At 43.3% G+C, this 17496-nt stretch overlaps 1 protein-coding gene across 1 annotated transcript in view; it reads left to right on the top strand.

The window, feature by feature from the left end:
* SLIT1 (slit guidance ligand 1) overlaps positions 1 to 17496 on the top strand; it is a 687657-nt gene that overhangs the window by 414327 nt on the left and 255834 nt on the right. The window contains exons 6-8 of the mRNA XM_069239602.1: positions 14680 to 14751; positions 15073 to 15144; positions 16721 to 16884. Coding sequence (XP_069095703.1) covers positions 14680 to 14751; positions 15073 to 15144; positions 16721 to 16884 — 308 coding nt within the window. The remainder of the gene's footprint in view (positions 1 to 14679; positions 14752 to 15072; positions 15145 to 16720; positions 16885 to 17496) is intronic.

Here is a 17496-nt window from a genome sequence, read left to right as displayed (position 1 = left end):
TTAAGAAGTCCACAAAGTACCCCTTAACTTCCAAATAAGGACTGCTAAGTTTGAACCGTGTTTTTCTCAACAGCCTACTACATTATTGCAGAGGTCATGTCATGACTGGGGAGGATGAAACTGACAATGGTTTAGAAGGATGAAGGAAAAGCATGGCAGAATGAATTGTTGGTTCTTGAATATGAGGCACAGGGATACGTTCCACCTTGTCACATGATACAGGTCCTTGTTATTAGCTGCCAGACTTTAGATCCTGTGAATTAGGACTTTTCATGCTGAGGAAGCTACCGGGAGATGCTCTTACTTTTAATTAGGGTGCCCTCAAGTAGAGATTGATATGATTGTGGTATCTAGTGGCTAGGTAGAGAACGGAATTTACGATGTCACTAAGTGAATCCGTAGTTTGTCTCTGATTTGGGCTTCTATACTAGGAGGGAGAACGAGGTTAATAAATATGCCAAAGTGATACTTTACTGTAGGAGCATCCCTTTCTAAGTCTCAGGGCAACTGAAACTGAACTGTTTATATGAAAAGGAAATGCCAAGACCATCATGGTAGAGTAACTGGTCACTGGGGGACACGTGAGTATGTTAAAGCCATAAAAAATCAAGCCCTTTAGAAGGATCTCGGAAATGTGCCTTGCAGTTCGGGAAGTGGAATATTCTAGAAATACAAATGACTAGTGAAGAATCATAGACCTACATGTACAAAGATTTGAAACAGAGATTTCCTAATTGCAATTTCCTGCAAATCGCAATTAGGAAATTGCTATTTCTAATGAAACTCTTTTGAGTTTGATTAGCGATTCATAATGCATCGCAAATAAAACATCCTCATGAATATTTATCAGGCAGGTCGCAATTTGCAACCTATTAGGAATCACAGCCTTACAGGGATGGTGGCCTGCTTGGTCAGCAGACCCCCATGTCCTTAAAGGAAAACAGACTACATTTAAAAAGAAAAAACTGTAACTTTGAAGTTTACATTTTTAAGACTAGGCAGTGTCCCCAATCATTCTCAAAGGGGAAGGGCTCCCTTGGGGATCCCTTCCCACTTGCAAATGAGCTACCACCAGTTTCAATTAAATACATTGTGAATGTTTTGCATTTGCATTTCATGCATACCACTCTGATTTGGTATTAGGAAGAGACGCTCTCATCATGCCCCTTCCAAATACCGAATCGCAAAACCCAAAGTGCGATTCCAGTCTGGGCTTTGTACGTACCAAAAAGCATTTTTGCAGTCGCAAACAGCCTGATTCTGTGAATCGGGCCATTTGCGACCTCAAAAATGCTTCGTAACTTTTAGGCCTTAATGCTAGAAGAGAACATAACATATACTTGGGCACCATAACATATAGATGAAGCAGGCTCATTGGAGGAGAGTGAGGAGCAGAATAGAAGAAGCAAGGCAGATTAGAGGACACAGTTATCTGGATAATTATAGTGGATTGGATGAATTTGTAAATTAATTATACTGGTTTAAACTGATGAAATGTTGCTCGACACAATTTAATCAATTAGTAGATGTCAGTAGGCTTCAACCCAACCAAAATGTAAATTGATTTAAGAGGATACAGGAGCACTGACTTTAAGGAGTAGAAATCCATTGTTTATCAAATTCAGTGCAAGAACTTTGCAAATGTGGGAGTGCTCCCTCTCAAACATTTCTTCATTGCATCCTTAATGCCACCCTCTCTAAAGACGTGGTTCTTTTAGCTCAGAGGTTGTATGAAGAGGGTGATTGGAAAGCCACTTTTTCAGCAATTCATTTGGTGGGGATTGTACAGATGTTCGGTGCTCGTTTCCTCTAGATTGAGAAGCGGCTCCTTCCCTTAACTCATTTCACTCTACTAGCATTTCATCTTTCTGATTAACACCGGTCCCTTGCTACCTTACGGAAAATCTTCACTTCGCTTCTGGTATCATTTATTTGTTGCATATTCGCCCCGTGAAAAGTATTTCTCAACTCTGTGTCAAGACCCAGTGGAACGTCCTAGAGGATTAAACTAATGTTAAGACGTGTTAATGTCATCCTAACTCAGACTTCTATTTCATTTGTGATTTTCTGCAAATTATATATTTTAAAATTTGTAATGGTTTTTAGTAACTACGCAGAAAAACTATATTTGTCAACCCTATTATCTCTGTTGGAGGGGTATACTTTTATTGCACCGACTTTCAAAACTCAATGTCCTTCCTACCCTACTTATGTTGACTTTGCACTGCCCACTGTTACCTCCGAATTGTGTAGATCAACAAAGGCTGATATGAAAATGTGAGATGGAACTTACTGAACCCTCAAAAGCAATATTTGGCAATAATGTTTTAGTATCTTTGCAGGTATCTGTTTTTGGGCATTCGATTTGAAGAAGATTCAAAAAATCTATCGGAGAATTTAGAAATGTAATACCCATCAAATATTACAAACTAGAGTACATTTTGGAAATATTAGACTTATGGCAAGCCATTTGGAAACCATAGGGAGCAGAGGTAGCTCATGACCCGCTCTCAGTTGTGCTCCTGCCCATACTCAAAAATAGTAAAAGATAGCATTTTGCACTTTGTGCGTCATCATCCATATGACTTATGCCATGCAGCTTCCAAAACTGAGGGAAGATGTCTGCTGTTAGCCTGGCTGGAATTGAGGTGAATGCCTCAGCTCACGAGAGCTCTGTGTGATGGCTGCTGAGCATCAGTGGGGACTAAGATTATGCTTCGGCTTACTAGCAAGCTTTGCTGAGGTCGCAGATGAAGACCAGCTAGTGTTCGCTGAAGAAGGCAAAGAAGAATGATTATATAACCTGTATGATGGTGCTTACTTCTGTAGATGAGAAGCCAGAGAGAGGGTACTACGGCAGAAGAGTACAACATGGTGCAGCCGGCTGACTGAACAGAGCAGTGGTGCAAAATTCTGAAGAGATGCAGCAAGGTGTGTTGAGGGCCAAAGGGAGATGGATCTCACAGGTTCACATCGATAAAGTACCAGAGAACCTGGAGGACACCAGGTACAGTGCCAAGAGAAACAATGTCACTTAGCTGGACCACACCAGGACCTAAAGCTGCTGATACTGCAGCTTTCTCTTATGCCTAAAAATGGAGGGCCGGCGCGATGAGCTCAGTGAACAGAGCTGTGAGCCACGAGCAGAGAGCTGGGATGGTACGGGCTGACAGAGCTGCTGAATCCAAGCCAAGTACTGTGGCACCGAAGGTCCATGCTCTGAGCTAAACATTTTAAAGTGATAGATAAGAAGAGATCTTTGCAAGGCTGCTAGTAGCCACATGACAACCGCTATACTCCAAGCTTGGTGAGCAAAAGACAAAACCCAATGATTGACTAGTTGATTGCATAAGGAAGTGACTCAGAATGCCTGAATAGTTTAACCTATAGCTAGAGTTAGGGGGAAAATAGTGTGTTTACTGAATTACTGAAGAAATACTGAAACATTATTGATCTTTATCATCACCACTGAACAGTATCCTAATAGCACCTAGGGGGACAGTTTACGATCGAAACTTCTCTTCCAACTCACCCCAGCTTTTTAAGATCCATAAGTAACTTTACAATTTATGATATTCAAGAGTTAAATAGAGGGTTTGGGTTAGGAAGGAGATGGGTGGGGGAACTAAATGCAACTCCCTAAGAACAATGAAGGAGGCTGAAGAAGAGGCCTGAGTATAAGATGCTTCATTACCCCAAGCGGACTAGGAAAATAAAAAGAAGAATTAAAAAATAATTAGGAGAAAGCTGATGTCTTTTCTATAGAAAGTGATGAAACCTGTAAAATATGCACATGATTCAGAGATTCCTCTTTGGAACCATGAGATTCATAAATTCAGTCTCCTCATTAGATAGTATAGGAACTGTAATCAGAAAAGTCGCCAAGATCACCCCAGGCACTGGTCTACTGAGAGAAAACTCTATATCCAAAACGTGCATGATAAACTTCGAAGCACCTCCATTGGCAGTGAGTGGCTAAAGGACTGCCATCCCTTAGAAGATATTAATCCTTAACTGTTGAGCAAGAACGGACTATTATTTATCTTGGAAATATCTTACAAAAGAGCTCTGTATCCAACAGAGGGGGATGCAGAGTCAGCAATTTGTAATGGAAATGAGTCGGCAAATGTAAGAGCACTGGAAAGAGAGAGGAGAGTTTCACAATACAAAATTCAGACCTGTGAATGACAACTGTGACTGCATAAAATGAAAAGAAACCATTGACAGAGAGGTTAACATTCTTATACATGAAATCTACATTCCCAATGCTGTCCAGTGAAGAACACCCAAATTGTGGACGGTGGCATCAAAGGAACTGTTCCATGGTCTGGTGGAATCGTTCTCACTCTCTATCCATGTGAGGATGCCAACTGATGGAGAATTTGGTTGCAGATCCTACCCTACCATTTCACAGAACCGCTTTCAAAACCAGGAGGCAAATTGCAGCCGTTTATCGTAGACAATGCTGGTTAGAAGTCCACAAACTTGGACAACATTATTCAAGAATAATGTAGCCTACTTTACAGGCTGTGGGAATTCCTTTGCAAGGAATTGAGTGGGTCATATTAGTAAGATAATCAGCTATTTCATTAACCAAGCTTCACAACAAAGTCCCTGGAAGCTGTAGTCCAGGGCTTATTGGTAAAAGGCATTGGTATCAACAACCCTTGAGGTTTTCTGTGGTCTGATTTACTCTGAACACAAATAATACACTATTAAACATAACCTTCAATTTATGATCATAAGCCACCTGTAAATGAAGACTTGTGCTATGCCCCTCGTGCCATACTAATGTATGATAATGTCACCAAGACAATGCAGTGTGCGGAATTTTTTTCTGTAAGGAGATAGATGAGGTTTCTTTCTTATAGAATGCCACGTCAAAGACTATAAGTGTCCTATTTTGAGAAGAAAGTTTAAAAAAAAAGCATATTCAAAATAAAGAAAGTCCTGTAGAGAAGTTAATTAAGCTGGATAGTTTGGCAGGGAGATACATAGCAATTATAGTGCAATATTCACTCCCCATCACTTAATACTGCACAACTGCATACAGAACCAGGGACAGACATCTGAAATCTTAAAGGAAGCCACATTTGTAAGTTTTTGAAACCTCTATAAGGCCTTATGAAGAGTGTCCCTCCCCTCTTCTGAACACCAACTATAAAATCTTTATGAAAATAATGAGCAATCTCCTGGTGTCATTGATGTGATGCATAATGGGTCCCATTCAAGTGATCTTCATATGTGGGTGCCGATTAATGACGTAAGCCAAGTTTCGTATTGAATACATTTCTTACCTGGAGGAGACAAAAAAGAAGGGACTGTCATTGTTTTTAGATTGTGAGAACCCTTTCAACTTGTGAACTGAAAATATTTATGGAATATTCTTAATTCTTAAATTGCAATACATTTTGGTTCCAGTGACAAGACAGAGGTTTGTGAATAACACGTATAGGCATAGAGGTAAAACATGTTGGGACCAACTCAGCGTGTCATCTTCGAGGGTATGACATAATGGGTAGCCTTTAGGTAAATATTGACATTCCCCTGTATTAAAAACATTACATGTTGCAACACTAGTCACTGTTTGAAAACATTCTCCTTGGGTCTGCTGTGGTTCTCTTCTACATTGTTGCCAAAAGGGAAGCGGATGGACTTCTCGGTTCGATTTCAGGTCTAGAGTGCCTCAGTGCGTTGAAAGCCTGGTGGAAAAACAGCAATGTTTGCAAAGGTGGAGCAGGGGGCGTGCTTCCTTTGACTTAATTTAAATATTGGACCCAGGGGATAGGGATCCCGGGGCCTTAGCAGGCTTGGGGAGGTGGGGGGTGTGCCCCCTTTCTCTATATTTAGCATTCAGCCCCAGGTGGTGGGGTCCTTGTGGCCCAAGAGAGGCAGGTGAGAGGATTGCAACAAGACCCCCAAGCCATGGCCCACCCCAGGGGTCTAATAATTTAAATTAAAAAGAATGCCGGCCAGCATTTTACTTCATTTTTATGCTGCAATCCCGTAGCAGTCCTGAGGCACTCCTACAGGACTTAGGTAGAAACAAGTATTTTTTTATTCTGGCCCTAGGTCCACAATATCACAATTACAAAGTCACTGCTTTTTTTAAAGAGCTGCCTAAGCATCTTGATCATTCCCAATATAGTCAGGCATTCATTACTTTGCAGTTCCAACCACTGCGCTGACGAATTGTTCCTACTGAAGTGGTGGCTGAGTAGTATTTGAGCAGTGAACATGCTGTTCATCTGTATTCTCTGCCAGTAAAAAGTATCTAAGAGAACACTTTATCATATACAAATAATGTTGTTTCTTTCTACAGTGTTGCATCGTTATATTGCGTGCTACCTGAAAAAGCCTCCTCTATATTGCTAAAACCCTGCATGAAAACTGACCTTGTCTCAAAACTTCTGACCGTCACCTCTTCTTTTTTCGTCAATGATGCTTTCCTTTCTTTCCACCCTTGCACGCCGCCTCCTCTCTCACAAGTGTGTTTACCTTAATCTCTATCATTTCAGTTCTACAAATTGCCCACCCCTCCTTTCAAAGATCATAACGAACTACTTTGTAAATAATACCTGCGAATCCCCTCTAAGTAAGTTATCAATCCCACCAACTATCTGCATGCTCACATACCCCCTTCTAATGATTGGGGCCAACTCCTATCATTTCATTTACCACAAACAAACTTACATAAATGCATGGAATGGTTTCCTTGTGAGTACAGTATTAATTTGAATAACACATAATAACCAAAAGCAGTGGACTAACTACTAACCCTGGTTTCGGGAACTGTGTTCTGCCCCACATAACTCGCTTCAACGCCTTCTCGGGGAGTTGTAAGTGCTATATAAATACAATTACAACAAAATGGATGTCCCTTCCCATTTCATCAGGATACTTGCAACACTATATAGAGAAGCTTTGGAACCACTCTTAATTAATGAGTCAGTATAAGAAAGGATTACAGTTAACTCAGACATTAGTGAAGATTGTCCACTTTCCCTCTTACTCATCACCATATTTCAAAGGACCGTTCACTATTAAGCTAAGGGAGAAAAAGACAGTGCCAAGTTGCCTGCCCAGGGAATTTGTTATGTTACATGTTGACAATGTGGTATCATATTTAAGGGCTGATACTCTGAATTTACAGAAAGCTTTTGCTCTTGTAGCTCAGCTATATCCGGTTCAAAGATCAACGTAAGAAAGCAACAGTTATACAACTGAATGATAGGCCTAGTGCCTTGCTTTAGAGATGAGAACCACTGGAAGTTCAAATCAAATGAAATATATTGGTATTTATGTTAGATTTGATAATTTGTTTGAGCTAAACCTTTCCCTTCTACTAATCCATAATTAAAATCAACTGAAAACCTGGGGCAAACTACCTTAACACTAGTCAGAAATATTAATTAAGTGAACATGACTATCATGTCACAATAATTGTACTTTTTTCAGATAGTCTCATGATTGCTTCCTAAACATTTTTTCAACACATGTCCAGGTTAATATGGGCATAAGCAAAAAGCCAAGAAAGTGGAAAAAGCTTACCTGTATTATGTTTCATGGAGGATGCTCACTCTCTGATATCGAGAAATATCATCTTTCCCGTTCCTTGGTTTATGTGTGTAGTCTTATTATCTTCCAGATGGCCTAAAGAGGTGAATACCAACATAGACAAGCAAAGAAAATGGTCAGTAAAAATCACTTACATGGATTTGCTTTCAAAGATCACCATTCAACCTTTTAAAAAGAAAGATATGCTTCACAGTGTTTATCAAAATTATTCAGATTTTTAGACAAATTGTAGCAATGCCTCAAACTCACATCATTGCGTAAGAACCTGATGCTCCCAACAGATATGACAACTACAGTAAAATCTGGCAGGAGAGTGGAATTTTCCTGTCTTGAGATCTCATAAGGAGAGAGCATATGAAATCACTTCTGCAACTATTGGAGGAATTTGGGCTACCTCAACGGAGAAACTTTTTGAACGCTTACAACTAAGAAATTGGCTGATGGATGATCTAGACAACAAAGATGAGAATAAAGGAAAGATTTAGGTTACTGGGATATATCAAAAGAGGAGGCTGTCTAACCAGTGTTACATTCTCCTGTGAGCTTTGAGGAAGGTACCTACTTTGCCGAAATGCAGGGGAAATGGGTTACATTTAGAAGAATGCCAGCTTGCAATAATTTGGAACAAGATGCATACAGTGCTGACAGGCGCCGGCGTCAGGCAGTCATTGTACTTTTCAATATTCAGATTGTATTGCACACATCAAAAGGTGAAGTCCTAAAATCCTAGAGCCCTGGCTGTAACATCATGCTTGATAAATAACCTAATAGGAAATACTAAAACTGTCCTATCTAGTCTGCCTTCTGAGGATCACACAGTTTGGGCACAACAATATTTGATCCTTTTTGTGGGCACCCTGGCAGCCAAAAGAGTAACAAACTAATGTAAAGACCAGAATTTATGAATTGGCACATCAAACTCAAATCAATAGCCACCTGGGAGGAGTCGAATAATGTAAGAATGGGAATAGTATAAAACAGAACACGTTATGGAAATTATTGAAATGAAATAATGAAATGGAGTAGTGAGCTAACCACTGTTAAGACTACGGAAATTGATAGATGGTCAGACATGTATTAGTAAGACTTTTTGTTTAGTTTGGTGGATCAAGGTATTCTTAGAGCTATAATGTTTAGCTAAATGTTACAGCTACACTAATACCAGCAAGAGCTAGATGATACTAGACCTTCTATTGTACAAGATTCACGGGAAAGCATCTGAGGGAACATTTTTAAGCAAAAGGGTTGAGTAGGTAAAGTAGATCTGATCATACAATTGTAGACACATTTTAACTTTATATATTATATACATATCTTCTGCTCTGCTTTTCATGGCCAAAACCTTCTGATTTGAATAACATTTAACATAAAATATTCTAACTTGTAGTGGCTGTCAGATCTCTACATCCACTGGTCTTTTATTGTGTCATTCGCACTTTTCTTCTCCCCACTACAGCAGGGGCAATGGGACAGCCCACTTCAGCCTTTAGCTAATTCCAGTGTAAGTGATGGCATTATGGCGGTCATTCTGACCGCGGTGGGCGGCGGTCACCGCCCGCCATGCGGTCACCGCCGAATGACCGCCCCGTGGTCAAAAGACCGCAGCGGCCATTCCAACTTTCCCGCTGGGCCGGCGGGCGCCCTCCAAAAGAGCGCCCGCCGGCCCAGCGGGAAAGCCCCTGCTACAATGAAGCCGGCTCTGAATGGAGCCGGCGGAGTTGCAGGGGTGCGACGGGTGCAGTGGCACCCGTCGCGATTTTCACTGTCTGCTAAGCAGACAGTGAAAATCTTTGTGGGGCCCTGTTTGGGGGCCCCTGCACTGCCCATGCCAGTGGCATGGGCAGTGCAGGGGCCCCCAGGGGCCCCACGACACCCGTTCCCGCCAGCCTGGTTCTGGCGGTGAAAACCGCCAGAAACAGGCTGGCGGGAAGGGGGTCGGAATCCCCATGGCGGCGCTGCAAGCAGCGCCGCCATGGAGGATTCCCTGGGCCAGGGGAAACCCGGCGGGAAACCGCCGGTTCCCCTTTTCTGACCGCAGCTTTACCGCCGCGGTCAGAATAGCCCAGGAAGCACCGCCAGCCTGTTGGCGGTGCTTCCGCTGCCCTCCGCCCTGGCGGTCAGAGTCCGCCAGGGTTGGAATGAGGGCCTTTGTCCTTTCACAAGCAGCACATCAGCAAATGAAGTAGTCCCCTTAAGTGTAACAAACTACTATGACACTGTGTAATTGTAACAGCATTTTTATATTGGTTACTACCCCTGGAGATGGGCTAAAGTGTTTTACAGCGACTAGCACTCTACTTCGGTACCCAGGTTTGTGGTCAATTCATTGGTATTGTTAGTTATTGGAATTATTCATGTGCTCCGAAGGGGAAAACCAATGCATTTACTTCAGTATCTTTGTGGTACATTAAAAATATTGTTTCACACAAATGGTTTGTGTGATAAGAAGACGGGCGGAGGTTAGGTATTTTTTGGTCTGCAGGGTTAGGGTTTTAAAGAAGGAAAGGTTGTGATCCCTGAAATGAGGCGAGAGCAATTTGCAGAACCAATTAGAAAAATTAAGGCACACAGACATGAGACTGAGAAGAGATTATACTCCAAAATCGAAGGCATTCAGTGGTTGGTTGGCAAAGAGAGGGTTACTCTGAAGAAAGAGCATAGAGGAATCAATCAGAAGTGAGCTGAGGTCAATTTTGCATGAAAGGTTTAAGGTGCATGGTGAAAGAAGGCTTTCTGACATGGCAAACAAACTGAAAATGTAAGCTGTATAAGAAATATCATATATAATAGTCATTAAAGTGGCCATCCGATCGATACTCAACTTTACATTGACTCATGGACTCAAATCTGATTGCACTGTGAACCATTCAGAGAGCAACAGATGCAAGACCACAGACAGACAGCTCTTGATGCTTTGTGTGCTTTTTCAGATCAGAAAAATACATTTTTGCTTTTAGTCAATTTTCTTTTTTTTAGAATAATGAGGGTTAGGCAGCATCCCCAAGTATAAAGTTTTGCAGTTTTGCAAATACCATGGGAAAATTAAGCCAATGCTAGAGTTATTGGCTTTAGCAATGTGTTTTTCCATATTGTTAACTATTGTGGGTCTTTCCTTGTGACTGAATCAAAAAAACTGTTGTGAAATAGGCCACATAAATGAGTCTTAGAACTTCATAACACAATATCCAACCTGTGTGGTCGAGCTCAGACCCACCTAGAATTCACCTTGCTGGTGTCCCCCGAACTGGGCACAATGTGTCCTCAAACAGCCATTCCGCCTTCCCACCTTGCATTATTCAACAAACAAAGGCACTTAAACCAATAATAGAGCACATGCATATAAGAGTGAAACAGGGGCACATTTCGCAGACAGTAATGGCCCCAGTTGCCAATGTGCACCACACAAATACCATAAGACGCAGAGTCATATATCATCAAAAATGTCACCTGTCAACAACATTGATGTGAACAGTTTCCCTCTCAGGGCGGCATCCCATTGTTCTTACCTCTAGCTTCAAAACATATGAATCCCACATGGTGCAGCAAATCTTGGCAAGTTGCTCCGATTGCTGTCCCAATGTGACCTCCAACTGGCCCACTAGCCCCGTACCCTAAGAGGTCACATCAACAGTGCTCAGGCCCTCTCCAGAGGGCAAAGGCAACGGCCTGCTCCCCTTGGGCATCACAATTTTGGGGGTGGCAAATGGGGCTGAACCCTCCACCCTGCAATTCAAGGCCAGTCCACCCCCATGTCATGGCATCAACACAGGTCCCCCCCAATAGACGCAATCAAATTGTGCACCATCACCTGGCCACGCTGGTACCAGCGTTCAGGAGATTGCCCGGGTCCCACATCCCAACAAGGAGGAATCCGGGAGGGCACTCAGACAGGCCCTCACAAGAAGAGGGGAACTAGACACCGAACCTGAGGTCGAAAACTCACCTCCAACACCAGGCCTCCACTCGTTCTGCCACACACCTCCGCAGCAAGAGGGGTCAGGTCATCCATCTCTAGAAGCCCTCGATGTACAGCTTGCTCAGTGAACTAGAGCGTCGGCTCCTCAACTCTGCTGCCAGCATCCATGGGGCCTGTCTTTTGAGGGACCTACGATGGGTGATCATTCCTAATGGTGCAGCTCCAGTATTGGCCAGGCTCCAGTGACTTTCTTGTGCTAGGAGACCTTGAGTTGCCTGTGGGCAGCACGAGCAGTTCGATGGGCCTGTGGTGGCAGTGTAGGGTACAAGGCTCAGTTAGGGAGCCTCAACAACCAGACCCATTGGGGCTCACTCTTAGATGTAGGAGGCACAATCATTATAATGTGTGTGGCTCCATCAGGCTCCCCAGCCAATCATCAAGAGTCCTGAGCCCCCAGCCAGGAGGCACACATCCACGCCGAGTCCCAGCCTTATCACTCTGGAGCTTGGGCCCCTCTGCCTCAGCAAAATCCGGCATGAGCCGTGCTCAGGTGGCCTGGCAATCTTGGTTGCTTGCGTTGCAGCCATATGGCCAAGACACCTTGCCTGAATTTTAGGCCCCCGGGGCCAAGGAGAGTCACAGGCTCCAGGCAGGGTGGAGGTATGAATGTCCTTACCCTCGTCCCTGTTCTCCAGGCCCGTCCACACCTCGTTTAGGCTGACCACTGTTGCTGGGACTAGGTTGCACCCAGCGCTGCCACCACATCCACACGGACCTAAAGTGTGGCAGGTCACCGCTGCTCCTGAATGGCCCCACAGTGGCCAAATCGCTAGACCAGAGCATCTCCAGCAATCCAGGTGGGATACCCAGTTTTGGGTGTCGGGCTCCCTGGTCATCGGGCATAGGATTATGGGAGGATATAATGAGGCTCAGTGTGGAGCTCAGTCGGACATGCCCACACGAGTCTCCATCTTGGCCATACCCACTACAGGTCACACTTAGTCGGATACTAAAAAATGCTTACACAACTTTATGTAGCAATATGTCTTTAAACAATGTGATGTTTTGTAACCTTTGCACTTTTTTTTAATTGGTCACCCTAAAACAACAGCAACATTTTCAATTACAGTATAGCAATAAGTATTGGCAAAGCCAATGGTTTCAGCTCTTGGGACTTTTGACTCTGCAAATGCTTTTGGCAATTTTGTACAGCAACGGCAAGATGGTGTGCAGCATGGCCAAAATAAAAAGTGCCACAGCAGGTGCATCCTTTTGTAATTTCTCACACGCATAATGAGGCATGCACACATGCATTATTATGTATGTGCATGCCTACAAAATGATGCAGGCTCCATTTTTCTCTTTACTGATTTGAGATGGAACTGGAAAAGTAAAAATTTTTATAAAAGTAACTTAAAGCATTAAGGTGAAGGGGTGAAGGGGGCAGAAATTTGCTGCCTATTGCTCCCAAAATAATGATAATAATAATAATTATAGTAGTAATAATCATCACCATCGTCACCATCATCATCATCATCAATAGACTTTGCAGAGGTAGGGTTGGGTGGTAACGAAGGAGAGGGTGGTGGATGGCGATGGAGTGATTGAGGGGAAGGGTAAAGCAGTAAATGAGGAAGCAGAACACCGGGGATAGAGGTAGAAGCACTATGGAGTGCAGTGGATGGGCACAGTTGGGAAGGTGAGCAGCATATGAGAGAGAGCTTGCAACACAAGTGAGAGCAACATAGAGTGCTTGATGTATATTTGGAGGGGGAGAAGCACACGAGTGAACACACTGTAAAACACATGCAATTGCATAGGGTGCCTAAGAAAAAACAAAAAAAATAGATTCCTAAAAGTATGCAATGGAAGGATATATGTCAGCCAGGCCAAAAGGTGGAAAAGAGACTGTCCTCCAGGGATGGATAAATGAAGGATGAAACAAGATGGACAGGGAAAAACATTGAATAAGGAGCAAGCAAATGAGACTGACAATGAAGCAAACCAATGGTAAACAATGGGAGAGCAGTAGACACTGTAAGCTCTTGGAAAGCCCGCAATAGGTCTTTTCCAACTAGACAGCTTGCACTGACTTGCAATCGAGATGTAAAATACATATTACATGTATCTGAGTATTTCTTGTTTCGAATGTTTTAAATGATTTATTCATGAATCATGCATATTCTCTTGGACGTCTTGGTATGGGACCAGAAGGTGGGAAAAAGACTGCAGGAAGAACGAAGCAGCAAAGCAAATATGGTTCCTTCAAACTAGATGATTAGAAAGTCGGGGCAGATCCTGCACCATACTGACAAAAGGAGGCTTTAGTTTTGTGCTTGACCTGATTAAAGAAAGAAATCTCACTGTGCATTAGTTGCACTTGTAGCGCCACTAAATATTGAGAACAGTGCTTAATTTGTGCTTGTTGTTCCCGGTGCTGAGCACCGGCACTTATTTTTGAGGGCCGGGGCTTGCGCTTCTGCCTTAAGCATTTTCTGCAAGCAAAAGATACATATGTGAATGACGGAGGAAGGGAAAAACGCAAAAGCGTCACAAATGGAGAAAGCAGAAAGCTGCAAGAGTGAGCTGGAGGGGCAGTTAGTTGCTTTAAATGGATTTAAGATGCCCAAGATGGCTTTAGGATTACGCTGCCTCAGTATTCCGTGTTCACACGTTTAACTGCAGCAGCCGCGTTTTTAAGAGGAGGGCTTTGGCCACCTGCACCTCTTTATTTACAAACTAAGCACTGGCAGAGAACCTAGTAAAACATGTGCATCCCTACTGCAAGATAAACATCACAAATAACAAATATGCCCTAGGGTGCTTTAAAAGGGTAAAAGAATACCTTGCATTAAGATGCTGGAGCAGACCCTTGCTCTGAAAGCCAGTGTAGTGCCAAGTGTGTCCTCCTTAACTGAGAACATAGGGCTTCTCTAATAGAAATCGGTGTGTTCTTCAGCAGTTGAACCTACAGAAATCAAGCCCATGGCTTTGTTCTTACCTGCAGTGAGGGGGAGGGTGGTTGTGCTGTCCAAGACCACACTTGAATACTCGAATACTCTTTGTTTTTTGGAAAGTGTGCGATGCCCAGCCTGCCCTTCTCATGCGCGTCGACTTATGGAGTGCTTGTCATTGTGATCAGGTGGGCTGTGGTCATTAATTACTCCTCTTTCCATCAATTACAGACAGCTGGACAAGAACCAGATCAGTTGTATTGAAGATGGCGCATTTCGGGCTCTCAGGGGACTGGAGGTTTTGTAAGTATAATATTGGCGGGAGTCATCAGTTTCAGTTCTCATTAAATAGAAAAATAACTTATTAAGTGTACATACCGGCTGGAAATAAACAATACTGCTTACAGGCTGTTCCTCATTTCTTCTATACCTCCTTACATTACCTTGTCTTATGCACCTCAGAGATGTGGGGTTAGCATTTCTTAGGATGTGACCTTGGGGTTACTGATAAACAAACCTACTGACTCCAGCAAAGAAGCAGTGCAGAGAAGCTGTACAAATCTTCAGAGAACCCAAGAGGACCCTTCCACCCATGCATAATTCACATTGTCTTCTTTCCTCTAGGACGCTGAACAACAACAACATCTCGACCATCCCAGTGTCAAGTTTTAACCACATGCCCAAGCTCCGCACCTTGTGAGTAGCTCATGTTACATATAAGTAAGGGGGAAAGGACCGAAGGTCGGCATCTCACATTACAAAGACAAATGTGCTGAATGAACTGAGACCCTAACATTATGGGGGCTGAAGAAGAGAACCATTTCTGGGGCTGCCCCTTTGCCTACAAATGCATCTGTTCTTGCTTTAAAAAATCCACCCATTTAAGTACACTGGAAAGTGAGGGAACAATTGAAGAAAACAAAAAATTCAAAATATTGTGTTTTCTATATCTCAGCAAGTGAGAACATGCGCTATGACAAGATAAGCATCAGTTGTTTTCTAAAACATGTTGAGAAACGTAGAAGAAATCAATGTGACGCATTTCTTTTTAAGCACGAGACCACTGTGCTGTCGACATGAACGTCCCTGAACAATTTTTGCAATTATTTCAAATGCGGTCAGCGCTGGCAACCCTGCTGCTCTCAACCTCCTGTCTTGCGCCCTTCAGCTCTTAGCTCAGTAGCTTGGAATAATTGCTGAGGGCAGAGCAATGCACCACCTTTGAGCTCTTGGTTCGCAGACAAGTGTGTGGCGGCTTCAGACTGAGACCAAGCTGCATGAGACTGGGGCTGACATGAGTGCATGGTGGGGGCAAGCGGGGCGCAGGCAATCCGAGGGAGCCATATTCATTATCAGTCAAATACTTATGAGCTATAATCACAGAAATGACAATGCCTGCCATTCTGGCCCTTTAATCATTCCATGCAGTCATGACTGGCGACTGGGCAAAGTGGCAGGGCAGGGGTGGGGGAAACAAAAAAAATTATATAAAAAAAAATGCACCTTAAGCGCACTGCCGCACCACCACTCTCCGCAGCACTGAAGGCACAGGTTCCTAGCCTGCCCAGCGGCTAATCATGAAGCTGCGCAGAGCAGCGTTATGATTGGCTGGAGCGCCCTGGCTGGGTCCTCCAAGGCAGAGTGGGAGCCTGGGCCTGCTCTCTCCAACTCACCAACACAGTGCTGGGTTGGAGAGAGCCCTGTGCGCATGTGTGATTGGCCGGACCGAGACAGCTGGCCAAATAGACATGCACACTGAGGGGAGTGTTCTGTGCATTCCCCTCCATGGCTGTCATTCCCACATGGCCCCATCGTTTAAAAATAAAACAATGATAACCATTGTTTATTATAATTTTATTTTTAAAGGTTTGCAGCTGCTGCTGCTGCTGGCAGGGGCGATGCTCCTCTGCCATTGCAGAGGAGCCGCCCCTGATTCCATGTAGAGTAACATTGACAGATAATGTAACCTGATTGGGTGAAAATGTTTAAGAAACTGAATTTTGGGGGGGAATTTTCCACATTAGTTATCATCATTCCTCAGAACTAAATCAGAAACATTAAAACACAATTCATTTGACCTTAAGCAGAAATATTCAACTGCAGATCATGAACATCAGGCTCATTGATTGTATGGTTTTCTGTTTCTGGGCATGCAATACACCACACGCTCTACAGCTATAATCAAGTATAACCAGTATCAGTGATCAATGACCTCTGTCGGTCCTATGCCTTTTGTAATTCATGACTGAATGGTTTTTCAACCCTTCTGCAGTCGCCTGCATTCAAACCACCTCTTCTGCGACTGCCACTTGGCATGGCTGTCCCAGTGGCTGCGCCAACGACCAACTATTGGCCTCTTCACGCAGTGCACGGGCCCACTTTCTCTCCGCGGCCTCAATGTGGCAGAGATCCAGAAGAATGAGTTCAGCTGCGCAGGTGAGAGTGATTTCTTTAATATGACTGGGAAGATGTATTATTTGACATTTGAATCCCAAGAAAGTTGTTTGATATTTATTGCTGCAGAAGCTGAAGATCAGTGAATGATTGTCCTTAGTAACTCCACAGATATTTCTCATTGCTTAAAACCTCTTTTGTATTTACTGTTGAAGTACAAACTACCCACTTGAATCCCAGCTCACTGCTGTTTTCTATTCCTTTCTTTACATTTCTGTTGTGGGTAATGGTCTCCAGGGTACATATGAGCTCCCTTAGGGGTTACCTTCCTGGGAAGCTCGCACACTGGTATGGGCACAATGGATAGACCTTTTTAACACTTGGGACTGCCCTACCAGCACTTTCCTCATTTTACTTTAATTTGGTCACTCTCAATAAATCCTGACTTCATCCTCAAAGAAGAAATGAAAGGAAGAGAGGCATACCACAACCCTTGATCTATTTCAGACTCATTCACTCTAACTTCTGTTTGGAAGCCCATCACTGGGGGAAAATGAATATCATGTTTGCCTTTATTGAGGACTTCCTTAAATCATTGCACTTGTCCAGAGATCTCCGATGAATGTAGGCATCTAATTGCTATACCCTTTGTAA

The sequence above is a fragment of the Pleurodeles waltl genome, chromosome 6 (genome assembly GCF_031143425.1).
Source record: "Pleurodeles waltl isolate 20211129_DDA chromosome 6, aPleWal1.hap1.20221129, whole genome shotgun sequence".
NCBI classification, from domain to species: Eukaryota; Metazoa; Chordata; class Amphibia; order Caudata; family Salamandridae; genus Pleurodeles; species Pleurodeles waltl.
This window is presented reverse-complemented; position numbering and strand designations above follow the sequence as displayed.